At 42.2% G+C, this 14429-nt stretch overlaps 1 protein-coding gene across 3 annotated transcripts in view; it reads left to right on the top strand.

Annotated features, from left to right (window-relative positions):
- Positions 1-14135, top strand: part of ldb1b (LIM-domain binding 1b) — a 33523-nt gene extending 19388 nt beyond the window's left edge. For 2 of the 3 annotated variants that reach the window (XM_033623222.2, XM_033623221.2), the window contains 10 exons: positions 4171-4273; positions 6255-6299; positions 7149-7224; positions 7309-7411; positions 7553-7725; positions 8584-8706; positions 8814-8897; positions 10403-10526; positions 10625-10773; positions 11943-14135. In XM_033623222.2, the coding sequence (XP_033479113.2) occupies positions 4171-4273; positions 6255-6299; positions 7149-7224; positions 7309-7411; positions 7553-7725; positions 8584-8706; positions 8814-8897; positions 10403-10526; positions 10625-10773; positions 11943-12173 (1211 nt within the window). In that variant the 3' untranslated portion in view covers positions 12174-14135. Of the gene's footprint in view, positions 1-907; positions 1047-4170; positions 4274-6254; positions 6300-7148; positions 7225-7308; positions 7412-7552; positions 7726-8583; positions 8707-8813; positions 8898-10402; positions 10527-10624; positions 10774-11942 lie in introns of those variants that run through there. The other variant, XM_033623223.2, reaches the window with a different exon arrangement.
- Positions 14136-14429: the final 294 nt, after the last annotated feature.

The raw sequence follows: 14429 nt of genomic DNA on the forward strand, positions 1-14429 counted from the left end.
CTTTTTATATCCCAACCTTGGCCATATGGGTGAGTCCTCGCTGGCTGTGATCTGAATATCTGATTATAATTTGAGGCGATTTAAGCAGATTTACAGGCCTATGGGATTCTCCTTTTGGCTTAGCGCTTCCTGTGTTTGTGTGTTTGTGTGTATGCAGAGAGAGAGTGAGTCCCAGTGGTGCTGGATTTACAGCTTTACCTTGGAGACAGTTCAGTGTGCAAACTCAAAGACACAATTAATTGCAAACAGCCCAGGTCTGTTATACATACATGAAAGTTAATTTATTAGATCTTAATCTACTTGTGACTGCTGCATCAGCTGTGTGTGCATCATCAACCTGCATGGACCCATAGTGTGTAGTGCATCTGACTGGGGTCTTGGCTGTCACTGTCTCAGCCGAGCTGCTTGCTGCAAGCTGATGTGCACTAATTAGGCAAACATGAAAACCACTTTGCAGTCAGCATGATGTTTATTTCCACACACACTTCCACTCGGCTGCATTAGGCCAATTCTCATCTGTGTCAGTTACAAGGAAGGGATGGGATGTAGGGTGGAGGAAGGAAGGGAAAAAAATGCTTACCAGACAACCTTCATGTGCAGTTGTGCATTAGTGGGGGGGGGGGGGGGGAGGAGAAGAAGAAGGGGGAGAGGGCGGCTGGCGGTGCTGGGCAGAGGATAGAGGAGCAAATGCATTGCGGAGGGAGAGGAGGAGGAGGGCCTACAGCTATTGTTCATGTCCTCCCGTGAACAAAGGGCTCATCTGGGTCCGTATGTAAACCCACAGCAGGCTTCAGCCCACTGACAAGGCCTCATGCGGGACAAAACATAACCGACCGACTCCCGCAATTTAGGCCGTATTCTGTTTCAGTCTCGCGGTTTGAGGAGATTTTTTTCATTGATCCTATTCAGAGGGACGTATTGTGTTGGTACGTTGCGTCCAGCCAACCGCCGTCCAGCGGGCCTATCCGTTTTTACGCACGGAGCGTACACACGGTCTATCATCACGGATCTGTAAACATCAATTTTCTGATTGGACTTCTTTGCAGGTAAAGGGGTCGCTTTGCCCAAACACACACCTTGACTGCGATGTGTAGCTGCTGTGGCAATTAAATGTGGTTTACGAGCTGCCGTGGTTGTGATTTCTCGTCTTATTTTGGTGCTTTCTCGCCGAAAAGGGATTTAACGCTAAGGCGTTAGCAAGACGGCTAACACCAGCTAACTTTAACTGTTTTCAGGCTAGCTAGCGTTAGCTTGGCATGCAGGCCTACGAGGCAGTGTTGTATTTAGTCAACGTTTGGTGGTAAAAGATGTCGAGGTTATTGGTCGTGTTTAGTTTACGTCTCCACCGCCGTTTGGCTTGTTAAACTGGATGGAAGTTGACATATAGTGAAGTTCACCCGCGTCCTGAAATCACCTGTTTAACGTTTTAGCCTAGCTAACAGATAAGTGTTAGCATTATGCGCTGGCTGCCTCTCTAATTGCCTTTGTAAGCAGACAACTCCACGTCAAATGTACCTCGGCTGTTAAAGTTGTGATATACACAGGTGTTGAAAAGGCTATTTAAAGTACAGCTTGATAAAAACTCCAGGCTCGTGTCGGTTTTTGCAAAAAGTTTGCTAACGTAGGTTAATGGCTCAGTATTTAGCTGTCGTCAATATAGCGGATAGACAGGCTAATGTTAACGTTACTTGTCCCTCCTAGCAATCATGGTGGCAGTCTGGAGTGGCATGACTCCAAAACCACGACAGGTTACTCTTATTTAGAGGAGACTGTAATGCTGAAATCATTTTTGTGTTTGGAGTTAAAGTGAAATCAAATGAGGAGTGTTTCTGACATCCGTGTTGCTCAACATTTGAGATAAGATTTGCTCTGAGGGTGGACTCACCATCACACCAACCCAGGAAGCAATGTGTATGTACAATAAGTATATGGTGCAGTGTTTCTGACATCCGTGTTGCTCAACATTTGAGATAAGATTTGCTCTGAGGGTGGTCTCGCCATCACACCAACCCAGGAAGCAATGTGTATGTACAATAAGTATATGGTGCACTGTGTCTACTTGTAAAGGAGAGAGGAAGATGATTCCCAGTGGAGGAAGTGGAGTCCAGCTGATGTGATTGTGACTGCCTGTCATTAACCGCTAACAGGAGAGGAGAGGAGCTAATGGAGCTCTCAACAACTAATGGACACATAACCATCGATTATTTATTTATTTATCAAGACCATTTGTTTTTCTCTGGTGGTGCATCCAGCCCATAGCATAGCAGTGCTGTCTCACACAGTAAACAACTTGTTTTTATACAAAGTGAAGGCAGGGTTTCAAATGGATGGAGGCTGTATGGCCTCTTATCCCCATGCTGAAGGTGCAGATCTTATTTTAAGATCTGTGATCCTCATGATAAGAAACTTTTTTGGTATTTGTCTATATGATCTGTGGTAGGCTACTGGTATGTGGCTACTTTTAGACATACAGTAGGGTAGTAGAATATAAACCAGTAGATATATAGGCCTAACTCCTCACCTTAGAGATAATGGGTTGTTATTTAAGAGACGATTGGTTGTAAATGGAGACGGACATAATTTAAGAACACCAACCTGATGTGTATTTGTGTGCCTCCTAAGGTTGGTGTTGGGCCGGGCTGACTGTCCATCTCAATACAGTTTGCCTGTTGGTATCTGCATGTTAGTGTTGCTGTAAAGTAGGGCTGGGCAATATATCGATATTGTATTGATAGTGTGATAGATATCGTCCCAGAGTTTGGGTGTCGTAATATCATAAGTGTTGTCTTTTCCTGGTTTTAAAAGCTGCATTACAGTCGAGTGATGTAATTTTCTGAACTTACCAGACTTTTCCAGGTGTTTTATTATTTGCCTTTTCCCACTTTGTCATTATATCCACATTACTGATGGTTATTTATTAAAAAAAAATCTCATTGTGTAAATATTTTGTGAAAGCACCAAAAATCAACACTGCAATACTGTCTCAATATTGAGGTATTTGGCCAAAAATACTATGATATTTTATTGTCTCTATACCACCAGGTCCTACAGTAAAATCTTAAACCAGAATACAGCAAGAACACCATGGAAACGAATCCATAATGTTAGAAAAGTCTGCTTTTTTTAAACCTTTTATCATGGAAGAAAGGCTTCCTTACTCTTAACTGTCTTTCTGTATACTAGAAATATATATCACATAGCTGCTGTGTTCTCATATCACAATGTTCCCTGCTTAAAAACATCCCATTAAATTAAAGCTGATTCTTCCCCGTCTGTCTCTAGATATATATCTCTTTCAGACATACATACACACACACACACACACACACACACACACACACACACACACTTGGAGTGTCAGAGATACGTTTAATATGCAGAGACAAGACAGAGAGACATTAATGAGGCGGGGCTTCACCATGGTGACGGCAGGGGTCGTGACCCAGAGGCCGGCACGCCTGGATGGCCTTTATAGGAGAGCTGGGCAATTAGAGTAGAACAACAGTAGGAGCTGTGTGTATGTGAGAGAGATTCGTCAGTTTGTTTTCCGTGTGGGTGTGAATAGAGTCAGTATTGGTCTGTAGTTGGTGTTTGGTATTTTACAGTTCTTTTATGGAGACCAGATGGAGGGCAACAGTTTCTGTAGGAGAGTGGTAGGAGTGCATTGTTTACAGGAGGCTCCCTCCTCATCATGTTGTTGTGTCTTTATGAAACAAGATTGGTGTATTGGGGATGACCTGTGAATGAGTGCAGCCAACTGAAACTGGGCCATACTGGCCAGTTCAGGCTGCATGTGCCTTCACCCTCACATGATACAGTCATTCTTTGTAAGTGTCACTCCAAAAGTGAATAACTATCGGTAGAGAAGTGCCACTGTAATTTCCAAGGGCGTAGTAACACCATCTACTGTGTTCTCTCATTTATGTCCTTTCTTTTTCATATTTTAATGTAGGCCTTTATTTACAGCTGGGCCAACAATATGCTGTCAATCGTTACATTAGTGGATTAATAAGTACAGCATTTATTACCAGATTTGACCCATTATGTTTCACTTAATTTAGCTGTCAGACCAGCATGAATTTCTTTTGCTTATTATCTGGAAACCTCAACATTTCAATCAACTTCTAAACCTATAAGAGAAAAATTAATAATGTTTATGCTCTCTTCCAGGCTGTTCCTCCAAGTCATTCAAGCTGTACTCCCCCAAGGAGCCCCCCAACGGTAGCACTTTTCCCCCTTTCCACCCCGGCACCATGCTGGACAGAGACGTGGGGTGAGTTTTATGCATGTTTTCTGTTTGTTTTGTGCATCTGCTCTGGGTGAGGAGTCAGCACTTCTAGCCTTTTAAGATCTTCGACAGGTGTTTGTGTTATTGCATACCCTGTTTACATAGCCTTGTAAATCCAGCCTGAATATCATGAGTTTAATTTCCTCAACAGTGTGTTAGTCTGGAAAACATCCACTGGTAATCGATTCGGCTTGGCAGCTGGTAGTCTGGCCTATCAGCAAACTGTAGAAAGTAGTTTAGATGGTGGCAGCAACAAGCAGTGCTGTATTGTGAATTTTTATTGCGGTGACTGATTGTATTTATTCAGGCGCTTCACACACGTCCTGAACAAACACTGAAGATGTATATTGCAATTCAGACGCTGCACAATTTCCAAGAAACTGGTTTCAGTGGATAGTTTGATTGAAATTAGATGTTTAAGGACAGACGCCAGGTTTTACCAGTTATGGATAAAATCCAGGTATAGCCTGGATAGTGTTGTCTTTGTCAATTCGGGTGCACTGACCATACACTCATGCTGTGCTTTAATAGCATAATGTTACTTTCAAGGAGCAGATGTTAAATTTAAGTGCAAGCATATAGTAATAAAATCTCATGTAATTGTGGAAGTTTGACCCAATATATTTTACTCGTGTAATTTAGCCAGCCACTATCCAGGCAAATAAACAACATGAAGAAAGCTCTACACAGTGTGGCTCCCTTAAAGGGATAGTGCACCCAAAAATGAACATTCAGCCATTATCTACTCACCCATATGCCGAGGGAGGCTCAGGTGAAGTTTTAGAGTCCTCACAACACTTACGGAGATCTGAGGGGGAAGTGGGTAGCAGCACAACTGCACACCTAATGACTGACGGCGACCCAGATTAAAACGTCCAAAAACACATAATTGAAACCACAGAATATCTCCATACTGCTCGTCCGTAGTGATCCAAGTGTCCTGAAGCCCCGACATAAAAAGTTGTATGGAAAAATGTCATTTGAACTCTGTTTTTAGCCTCACTGTAGCCTGTAGCTTTAACTGCCTCTGTGTACACTGCGCTGACGTGTGTGCGCTTGCGCGAGACTGTGAGACATGGGCACTGCCTTCATGTGTGTTCAGGTGCTTTCGCTGGTCTTGCGTGCACGTGTGAGCACGGTCCACAGAGAGGCAGTTAGAGCTACAGGCTACAATGAGGCTAAAAACAGAGAAATGACGTTTTTCCAAACAACTTTTTATGTCGGGGCTTCAGGACACTTGGATCACTACGGACGAGCAGTATGGAGATATTTTGTGGTTTCAATTATGTGTTCTTGGACGTTTAAATCTGGGTCGCCGTCAGCCATTAGGTGTGCAGTTGTGCTGCTACCCACTCCTCCGTCGGATCTCCGCAAGTGTTGTGAGGACTCCAAAACTTCACCAGAGCCTACCCTCGGCATATGGATGAGTAGATAATGGCTGAATGTTAATTTTTGGGTGTACATCCACAAGCGACGCTAAGAGCTAATGCACTTCTTCAGACTTGTCTGTATGTATAAAGATGCCATCTTTAAGTACATATGCTCTGGCCACATGGTTGTCATGTGATAATCCCGGTTAGATACAACATTAATATTCAGGTAAATGCCTGTAGAGTTACAGTGACTAAAGTGCAAGTTGAGGACCAGCTGTTTGAGGCAAATATTTAATACTAAAATTGATTTGTCTTGGCTTGTGTGGCTCAGTGAAGTTAGAGGGTGTACCCCTGCAGGATTGTGTGCTGTGCGTCATAGCTTGTCTTGCTGTAAGCATAACAGCTACAGTTGGTGAGTGTGTGTGTTTGTGTGTTTATCAGAGAAGTGTTGTTATTTACTGTCTCCTTGTATCATCCAATTTGTGCCATGTTTGGCTCGAGTCCCAGAGTCGTAAAGACAGACAAGCTCCTGGAGGAGGGCATATTAGCACTATAGCTAAATGTAATAATGTCTCTTTCTCTTGTTTCTCCAGTCCCACCCCGATGTATCCTCCCACATACCTGGAGCCCGGAATAGGGTAAGACTGCATTGTTTCCCATTATCTCTAGCTGGTGTGAAAGTGGCAATATTAACACAAGTAATGATAAGGTTGTGGGAAGTTGTGCTCTTATCTGGCTTTTAAAAGAGATTTTGTATTCAATCTGTGACGAGGCTAAACTTAGTAGTGAAACAGCCTTAAAAGTATAGTTCCTTTCCCACTGGAAAAAAAAAACTCACTAACACCCACTAACATCTGGCTTTTGTTTTAATGGGAAAGGTCACAATCAGCGTTCACTCCAGTCAAATGACTGCAGTAGTTACAGGTATTTATCAGTTCCAGCATGCTCCAATTGGCAGTAGTGGACATGTGACACCCCTGTGGACACACTAATTTTTACCCCTTTTCCACCACCATAAAATATCGTCTGACTCCTGTCAAGCAGTGCTCGAACATTGATCAAAATTAGTCAGAAGTGAGTTTGAAAGAGCGGCAGAATAAGTAACAGATGTATAGGAAACATTTTCTTTGGGCTCTGTTTTGGTTTTTACTGTTTACCAACCTGTTTTTATGGCGTGTTTGTGACATCAAACGTACCATGCCAGAAAAGTAAAAAAAAAAACAAAACAGAAAGGCAGACTCATCAACAGCAGAGCTATGTACACAGCTCTCTTCTACTCGCAATGGGAAGGGAGCCTGTCACCTATTTTTAGCGTGTTTTTCTATATTTGAAAAACTCCCATATATATGTACTAATTTTGGTTAAAAAGGAAGGAAAGCCACAAGAGTTTTTTAGTTCACTTGAATCTCTCACAATGCCACAAGCTAACTGCTCCTGACTCGTGTCCTCCTTCTGTTTTCTCCCCCTGTCTTTCTTTGATGGATCAGGAGGCACACACCATATGGCAACCAGACAGACTACAGAATATTTGAACTCAACAAACGGCTACAGAACTGGACAGAGGTTTGTAGGAACACACATGCACACTCAGAAACTATCCAATAACTGTGTCGGTAACTAATTTTTTTCCTCTTCTGCACCCTGTAGGAGTGCGATAACCTGTGGTGGGATGCATTTACTACGGAGTTCTTTGAAGATGACGCCATGTTGACCATTACTTTCTGTCTGGAGGATGGACCCAAACGTTACAGTAAGTCACTGGAACACATTGCCTCTCTGATTCATCCATAAACCGCCCCTTTAATCCTCCTACAGTCACAAATGGACTTCATACTGTAATTTGCCAATTCCTTCCTGTCTCACGCCCCTTGTGTTTTCTCTTCTCCTGAAGCAATTGGCCGGACGTTGATTCCAAGGTACTTCCGGAGTATATTCGAGGGCGGTGCCACTGAGCTCTACTATGTGCTGAAACATCCCAAGGAGTCGTTCCACAATAACTTTGTCTCCCTTGACTGTGATCAGTGTACCATGGTCACCCAGAATGGAAAGCCCATGTTCACACAGGTGTGTGTCTGTAGCTCGAACTGTTACTGTGTCCCCACCTTGTTTGAAAAACCAGCTTAGAAAATAACTCTTGTACGTAGATATAGTTGAATAGAAACCTTTCAGCTTGTGGCTCTTTAACAGAAGCAATGCACACAATTTCACAAAAACAACTGAAAAATTTGAAATGTGGTGTGTGCAACAAATGTTTTAAAAAAGCCAGCTGAAGTTGTTTCTAAATGGTTGTTAACTTTCTCACCTTACCACATAGTTACTTATATTCTTGAAGGGTCATTGTGGAGTGAAGTCTAAGCCTCTTTACAAGATGGCTGCAAGCCACTTGATAATTTGTAAGCCTTTCTTAAAGGGGATCTATTATGCTTTTCCTTTTTTCTGTCATATATATGTAATGTTACAGTGATAGATGTTTATATGAAATGTGGCCCAAAGTTTTAGTTAATGAGGTAAACGTATGTAAAAGTAATCCTTGTGAGCAAAAACGTCAGGCTTCAGACCATCTGAATACTCGGTTTCCAATGTTTTATCTACTTTATAGACAAGCTGACATCAGCCTTTGACATTTTTCCTCTGGTCATCTGCTCCAGGACAGAGATTTTCAGACAGAGAGTGAATACAGGCAATCCAGCACAGACAGTATGAGGAAAATAAAGTGTTTTGTTAACATTAAAGCATGTCAACATGTTTTAGAGTAACTGAAAATACAAGTATGAACCTTTTAAAATGAGCATAATAGGTCCCCTCTAAGCAATGTGATCACCCTGACTCACAACCCTAGTGTTGAACATGTAATGTTTGCTTTACATCTGTGGGCAGCGGTGCAGCTTTTAACTGTCTCTGCTGTCCTCTGAACTGCTGCAGGTTTGTGTAGAAGGACGCTTGTACCTGGAGTTCATGTTTGACGACATGATGAGGATAAAGACGTGGCACTTCAGCATCAGACAACACCGTGAACTCATCCCCCGCAGTATACTGGCCATGCATGTGAGTGGATATGGCGGGACTGGGAATGGCTACATGTAGTTCATGGACTTATATGATAAATGTGTGTGAGTGTCTGCTTTGTAATCTGTCCCCTGTTGATTCCTCAGGCCCAGGACCCACAGATGCTGGACCAGCTGTCCAAAAACATAACAAGATGTGGCCTGTCGAACTCCACCCTTAACTACCTCCGAGTGAGTGAAGCACACATCTTAGCTTTAAAGTGATGTTGATCTTGAACGTTTGTCACCTTTAGGCAAAAATCTGTGCTTTTTAGATGTAACGTTAGGTGTTAATTTACATGGAGTCTAATGTTAGCTAGCATACTTGTTCTAAATTACACTTGTATGATGTCACTGATGTAAGCGCTCTGGGATTACTCATTTCAGGTTAGTAACATCACTATTTTGCAGATGATTACAACTTAAGTTGAGGTACTCAGTCCTCAGCCACAGTGCCAACTAACTAAACGTTATAGTTAGCCCCTAATGGTTCCATTTTGTGTATGCTGAGATAATATTAGCATGGCTAATACTGTTGTAACCACGACGTAATTAAATAATTTGCTATTGGATTTGTTTTGGAATATGAGACTAATTTATGAGACAGTGGTTTTAACAATTGGCTAAAATGGACCTACATTACTTATGATGTAGCAGAACATTTTGCTTGTTGCAACAGCCTAAAGGCCCAAACATACTCGGGCGGAACGTATGCGGAACGGACTCCGCGAGGAATGTCCGCCGTCATTTGGGCTTTCATAGTCAAGCACACTTCCGCGTTGTGGTTTCCTGTAAAAATGTCCGTGAAAAATACATGCCGAGCAGTCACTGGTGTGCAGAGCGGAGTCCGCGCAGTCGTAAAATCTGAGCTTTGTGCGCACAGGGCTTGCAGACGTCCGCTTTGAGTCCGTTCCTCGTACATTCCGCCCGAGTATGTTCGTGCCTTAAGAGAAGAGGGAAAATGCTGAGCTCACTGAAAACAACAGAAGCTTAATTGAAATTACCTTGTGACCATTTCACTTTCAGTTTTGCGGTTTTGAAATCAGTTTATAAACAGCAAATCTAAATCCTGTCTTGCACCTGTACAGTGTGTCTAGATTGGTCCAATCATGGTTAACTAAGAGCTATTATAAAACAAAGACACAGCAACTTCGACGTCTCCAAATTATAGCTGCACCTGACTTAAACATTTTACATGACAATGACACTCTGTTGAGAGTGATGAAACGTGCCTTATCACCGTTGCCTTAGATTGTCTTTATGATGCTCCAGTACATCAAAATTTTGGACTTTGTTTTCGATGAGGCAGAGTTTTTGACCAATGCTGGCACTGAAGAGCAATGTTTTTTATGATGATGATGAATACACGTGATCACTTATATCTTGTTTTCTACCAACATACACAGAAGGCCACTCTGTTTAGACTGGAACTGCAGGTTCAATGTTTTTGGTTACAAGTTACTGCAAATGTAGAAGTGGTAGACGTCATTGTTGAAATTGGCCTCACTCGAGTCATGTTTATGTTTTTGCTTCCAGTATTTTATAGTTATTTTTTGATCTGAGAATTTCAAGTCATAGATGAAGTAATTTGAGTGGAACACCAGCTGATGATGGTGTTTGATCTATCAAAGCATCTCTAATTATCTTCAACACTGTGTAATCTTTAACCTGTTGCCTCTTTTTGTTCCCTCCTCCAGCTGTGTGTGATTCTGGAGCCCATGCAGGAGCTGATGTCCAGACACAAGACATACAGCCTCAGCCCCAGAGACTGCCTCAAGACCTGCCTCTTCCAGAAATGGCAAAGGATGGTGGCGCCACCAGGTATGTGAACAACATAGACAACAAGTAAAGACACTCCCAACCACATAAACCCGTAACAAATGTATCTGTAACTGTCTGTCTTCTTGTCTTCCTTGTAGCTGAGCCATCAAGACAGGCGCCAAACAAACGGCGGAAGCGTAAGATGTCAGGTGGCAGCACTATCAGCGGAGGAGGAGGAACTAATAATAACAACAACAACAAAAAGAAGAGCCCAGGCAGTGGCTTCCCTCTGTCCAGCCAAGTTCCAGTAAGTACATCGCTGCTATCTAGTGTCAGCACTGTGCTATTACACCTCCAACAGAAACAGTACCACTATGTTCAGAGAGAAACTGCTGCATTGATTAATTCAGGGAAGTTCACATGTCACCGTACCCTCCAAAGAAGTGCCTTTTTAAAAATAAATTCTAGCCAGTGAATTGGATGAATTTATGAGTTCATGTTTTATTTGCTTGGCAGATTCGTCTGGCCCCCTTCATGTTCGAACAATTTTCCCAACTATCTGGTCTAAATTCGGCAAATCACAACCCTGTTATCTGATATAGGGAGGGTTAGATACAAAAAGTAACAACTTGCAGATCTGATGGCAAAAACGGCAACACTTGTAGTCAGATGTATCGTTGCTTTGCTAATATAGCTCAACTCTGCATGCTGTTGTCTGTGTACATTTGTCCCTTGCGCAGCACTAGGTCACATCTTTTGTTACTCTGATTGGTTGTGGGTCTAAACAGTTGCGTCCAAGAGCTTTTCTTTTCACTAAAACCGTACTTCTTTAAACTCCAACTCTATGGGTTTTATTCATAATTAATGTTTTTGGGAAGTACTGATCGTATGACTGGATAAATGAGACTTTGATTACACTGCATGAGCTGTATAAGAGTTTGTAATCAGATGTTTGGATGTAGTGTTGATGTTGTTAAAGGTGGCCCCCAATCAATCAATAAAGCAATATGTTTGCCATTTCCCATGGAGGCATGCAAGAAAAATGTTTTCTTAACTAATTCATGGTAGCACAGCATGACTGATTGATTTACAAATGGTCATTTTGTGGGTGAATTACTCCTTTCAGAGGCATTGAACACATTGCCTGTTTAAAAAAAAAAACCTCATGACATCTGGGCTAGTTTTTGACAGAAGGCATGTGGGAGATGATGAAGCTAAGTGGAAGAAAGTTACACTATCCAATGAGACCAAAGTGAGCATTTTGGCTGTGATGGTACTGTTTGGTGTAAGCCAAGTAAATGCGCTTCAGTAGGAACACTACAATGTGGCGGCACCAACAGGCTCCGTGATGGGGATGGGTGAGTTTGTTCTTGTGCACAAGAAGAGATTAGTTCACCTTTGACAAGACAGCTGTTACACCCATTCCTCCGCACTACAACAGTACACTGATTGCTCTTCTATTTTGCATCTCTGCAGGATGTGATGGTAGTGGGTGAGCCCACACTGATGGGAGGGGAGTTTGGCGACGAAGACGAGCGTCTGATCACACGGCTGGAGAACACACAGTTCGATGCGGCCAATGGCATCGACGACGAGGACAGCTTCAACAACTCTCCGGCACTGGGCTCCAACTCGCCCTGGAACAACAAGGCCCCCTCCAGCCAGGAGAGCAAGAGCGACAACCCCACCTCACAGGCATCGCAGTAGAGCCCAGATCCCCACAACCTCAACACAAACCCCTCTCTGCCACCCCTCAGAACCCCACTCCACCCCACCCCGACAGCCACGAGTGCAACAGCAACAGTCCATCGCCTGCTCACCAGCCCAGACGTCACTATAGAGCTCTGATCCATCACACACTGGTGGCCGCAGGGAGATCAACATGTCTGTTGCTGTGACTTCCCCACATTTAGGCGCCGCGTCCCACCTCTGTCTCCCATTCCCTCATCTCACACTCAAAATGTCCCATCTGCTCTCGCTACTTTTCAGTTCGGACAGCGACCGGGTAGATGCGATCGAGGAGGCGCAGGGATTTAATCCAGAGGAGAACTGTGCACACTAAACCATCCATACCGAAGTCCACATGTAGGAAGGGGCGGGGTGGAGGGGATGGTGGCATCGGGGGTTGAAGATGGTGGCGAGTTGCTTAGGGACCACTTGTCCACCCGTCCTCTAAACATGGCTCTCAATTCTGGTCTGCTCTGGTGACGCACAAGTCGCTCATAATGTTTGTTAATAGAGTATATGTGTGTGCGCGTGTGTGTGAGAAGTGTGTGAGGAGAGAAAAGAGGCAACGTGAGCTTATTTGTGGCTTTGCCGAAGCCGACAGAGCAGAATTTAGAGCCAGTCTATAAAACCATTGAAATTCACACACTCGTAGGAGAGCTGAAGTGTGGCACTAGGGAAACATCACACATATACATACAAACACTAATAAACATAATGATAAAAGGATTTTGAGTCCCCTAGTGCCAGAGCCATCTCTGATTAGACTACAATGGATGCAGTCTTTCGAACAGAGAGCATTTACAACACACACAGACACACACACATGCACATACACACAGTAACACATTTTAAGAGTTTTTATACAGTATATATTTCCCTAGAATGTTTTTTAATTTGTATTAAACGCCTTCATTTCAATTGTTACTTTTTTATTTTCTACCAATACTGAAAAGCTACAGACCAAGGAGCAACACAGGACTTTTATCCCTCCCCCCTCTAAAATATATTGTTTTTATCTTTTATGTTTATAAAAGAGAAATAATTTAGTGTGGATGTTTTTATTTTGTCTTTTCGTTCCTTTTTTGGAGATTTAAATTTTTGTGTATTTGTGCTTGTATATTTAAGGTAGTAGCAAAGTTCTGTCTGACTGTAATAAAATGTATTCTTACTTAGATTTACCTAAAGCCATCCCGATCTAATGTAAAGAAACAAAAATAGGAAAAAGGAGAAAAAACACTCATGAACCCGTCCCCTCTATCTTCCCACCTGCTCTTTCCTCCTCCCTCTTTTTTAAAACTTGTGTAAATTAAATTACAAAAACCCCCGGGGGTACAATGGCACCATGGCGTGATAATTTTACTGTTTCAGATTTTTTTTCTTTGTATTTATTTTGGAAATTTTAGAAATTCACACTTGTGTTTCATCTATACAGGAGGTGATTTTGTTTTTCTTCACTTAACATTCGTCACAATTTTGTGTACTGCAACTTTCAACTTGATGTCAAGTGAATGTGCTCACTGAATTTTAGTTACCTGGTGAATTTCATTTTTCATCACTGGCTAAAACAGATTTTTAAAAATTAGTTTTTGGCTAAATTGCCTTTATTTGTGCAGTGTCTGTCATTACCAACAGAATGATCCCATCAGTCATCCAAACATCTCTTAAAGCCAGCTTAACATTAAGTTCAGCAGTCATATTGAGTAGCAAAGCTGAGTCTGTGAAGTCTGATTAAAAACAGCTGACACTCTGTTTGTTTTGTACATTTCCATTTTGTTACAGTTGATTCCAGCAACAGTTATGACTGAGTTTGAATGGTGACTTGTACCTTCTTCAATCCCTGTAGAAAAATCATTGTTTGATATATATTTTTTGATTTGGTTAGTTTCTGCCCTTGATAATTAATGTATGGTACCAATAAAAAGATACATTTTCACTTTAAAAGATTGTTTTGTAATAATTCCAATTTATTTTTAAGTAGTTAATTTCTAGCACAGGACTCTTATTTTAAAGTGCTGTTTTCTGCTGTAGAGTGAGTGACTAATGGACAGCTACTTGACAGAGACAGCAAACTAGCTCAACCACATGGCCTAACAAAAGTATGACATTGAATGTATTAAACTGTGTGGACCCTGAGCTAATGACTAAGGAAAAACCTGGACCCTATGGCTGGACCAGTAGGGAACCACTGGTATTTATTTTTATTTTTATTTTTTATTTTTTTTTAAGATTTCATTT

The sequence above is a fragment of the Epinephelus lanceolatus genome, chromosome 3 (genome assembly GCF_041903045.1).
Source record: "Epinephelus lanceolatus isolate andai-2023 chromosome 3, ASM4190304v1, whole genome shotgun sequence".
NCBI lineage: Eukaryota > Metazoa > Chordata > Actinopteri > Perciformes > Serranidae > Epinephelus > Epinephelus lanceolatus.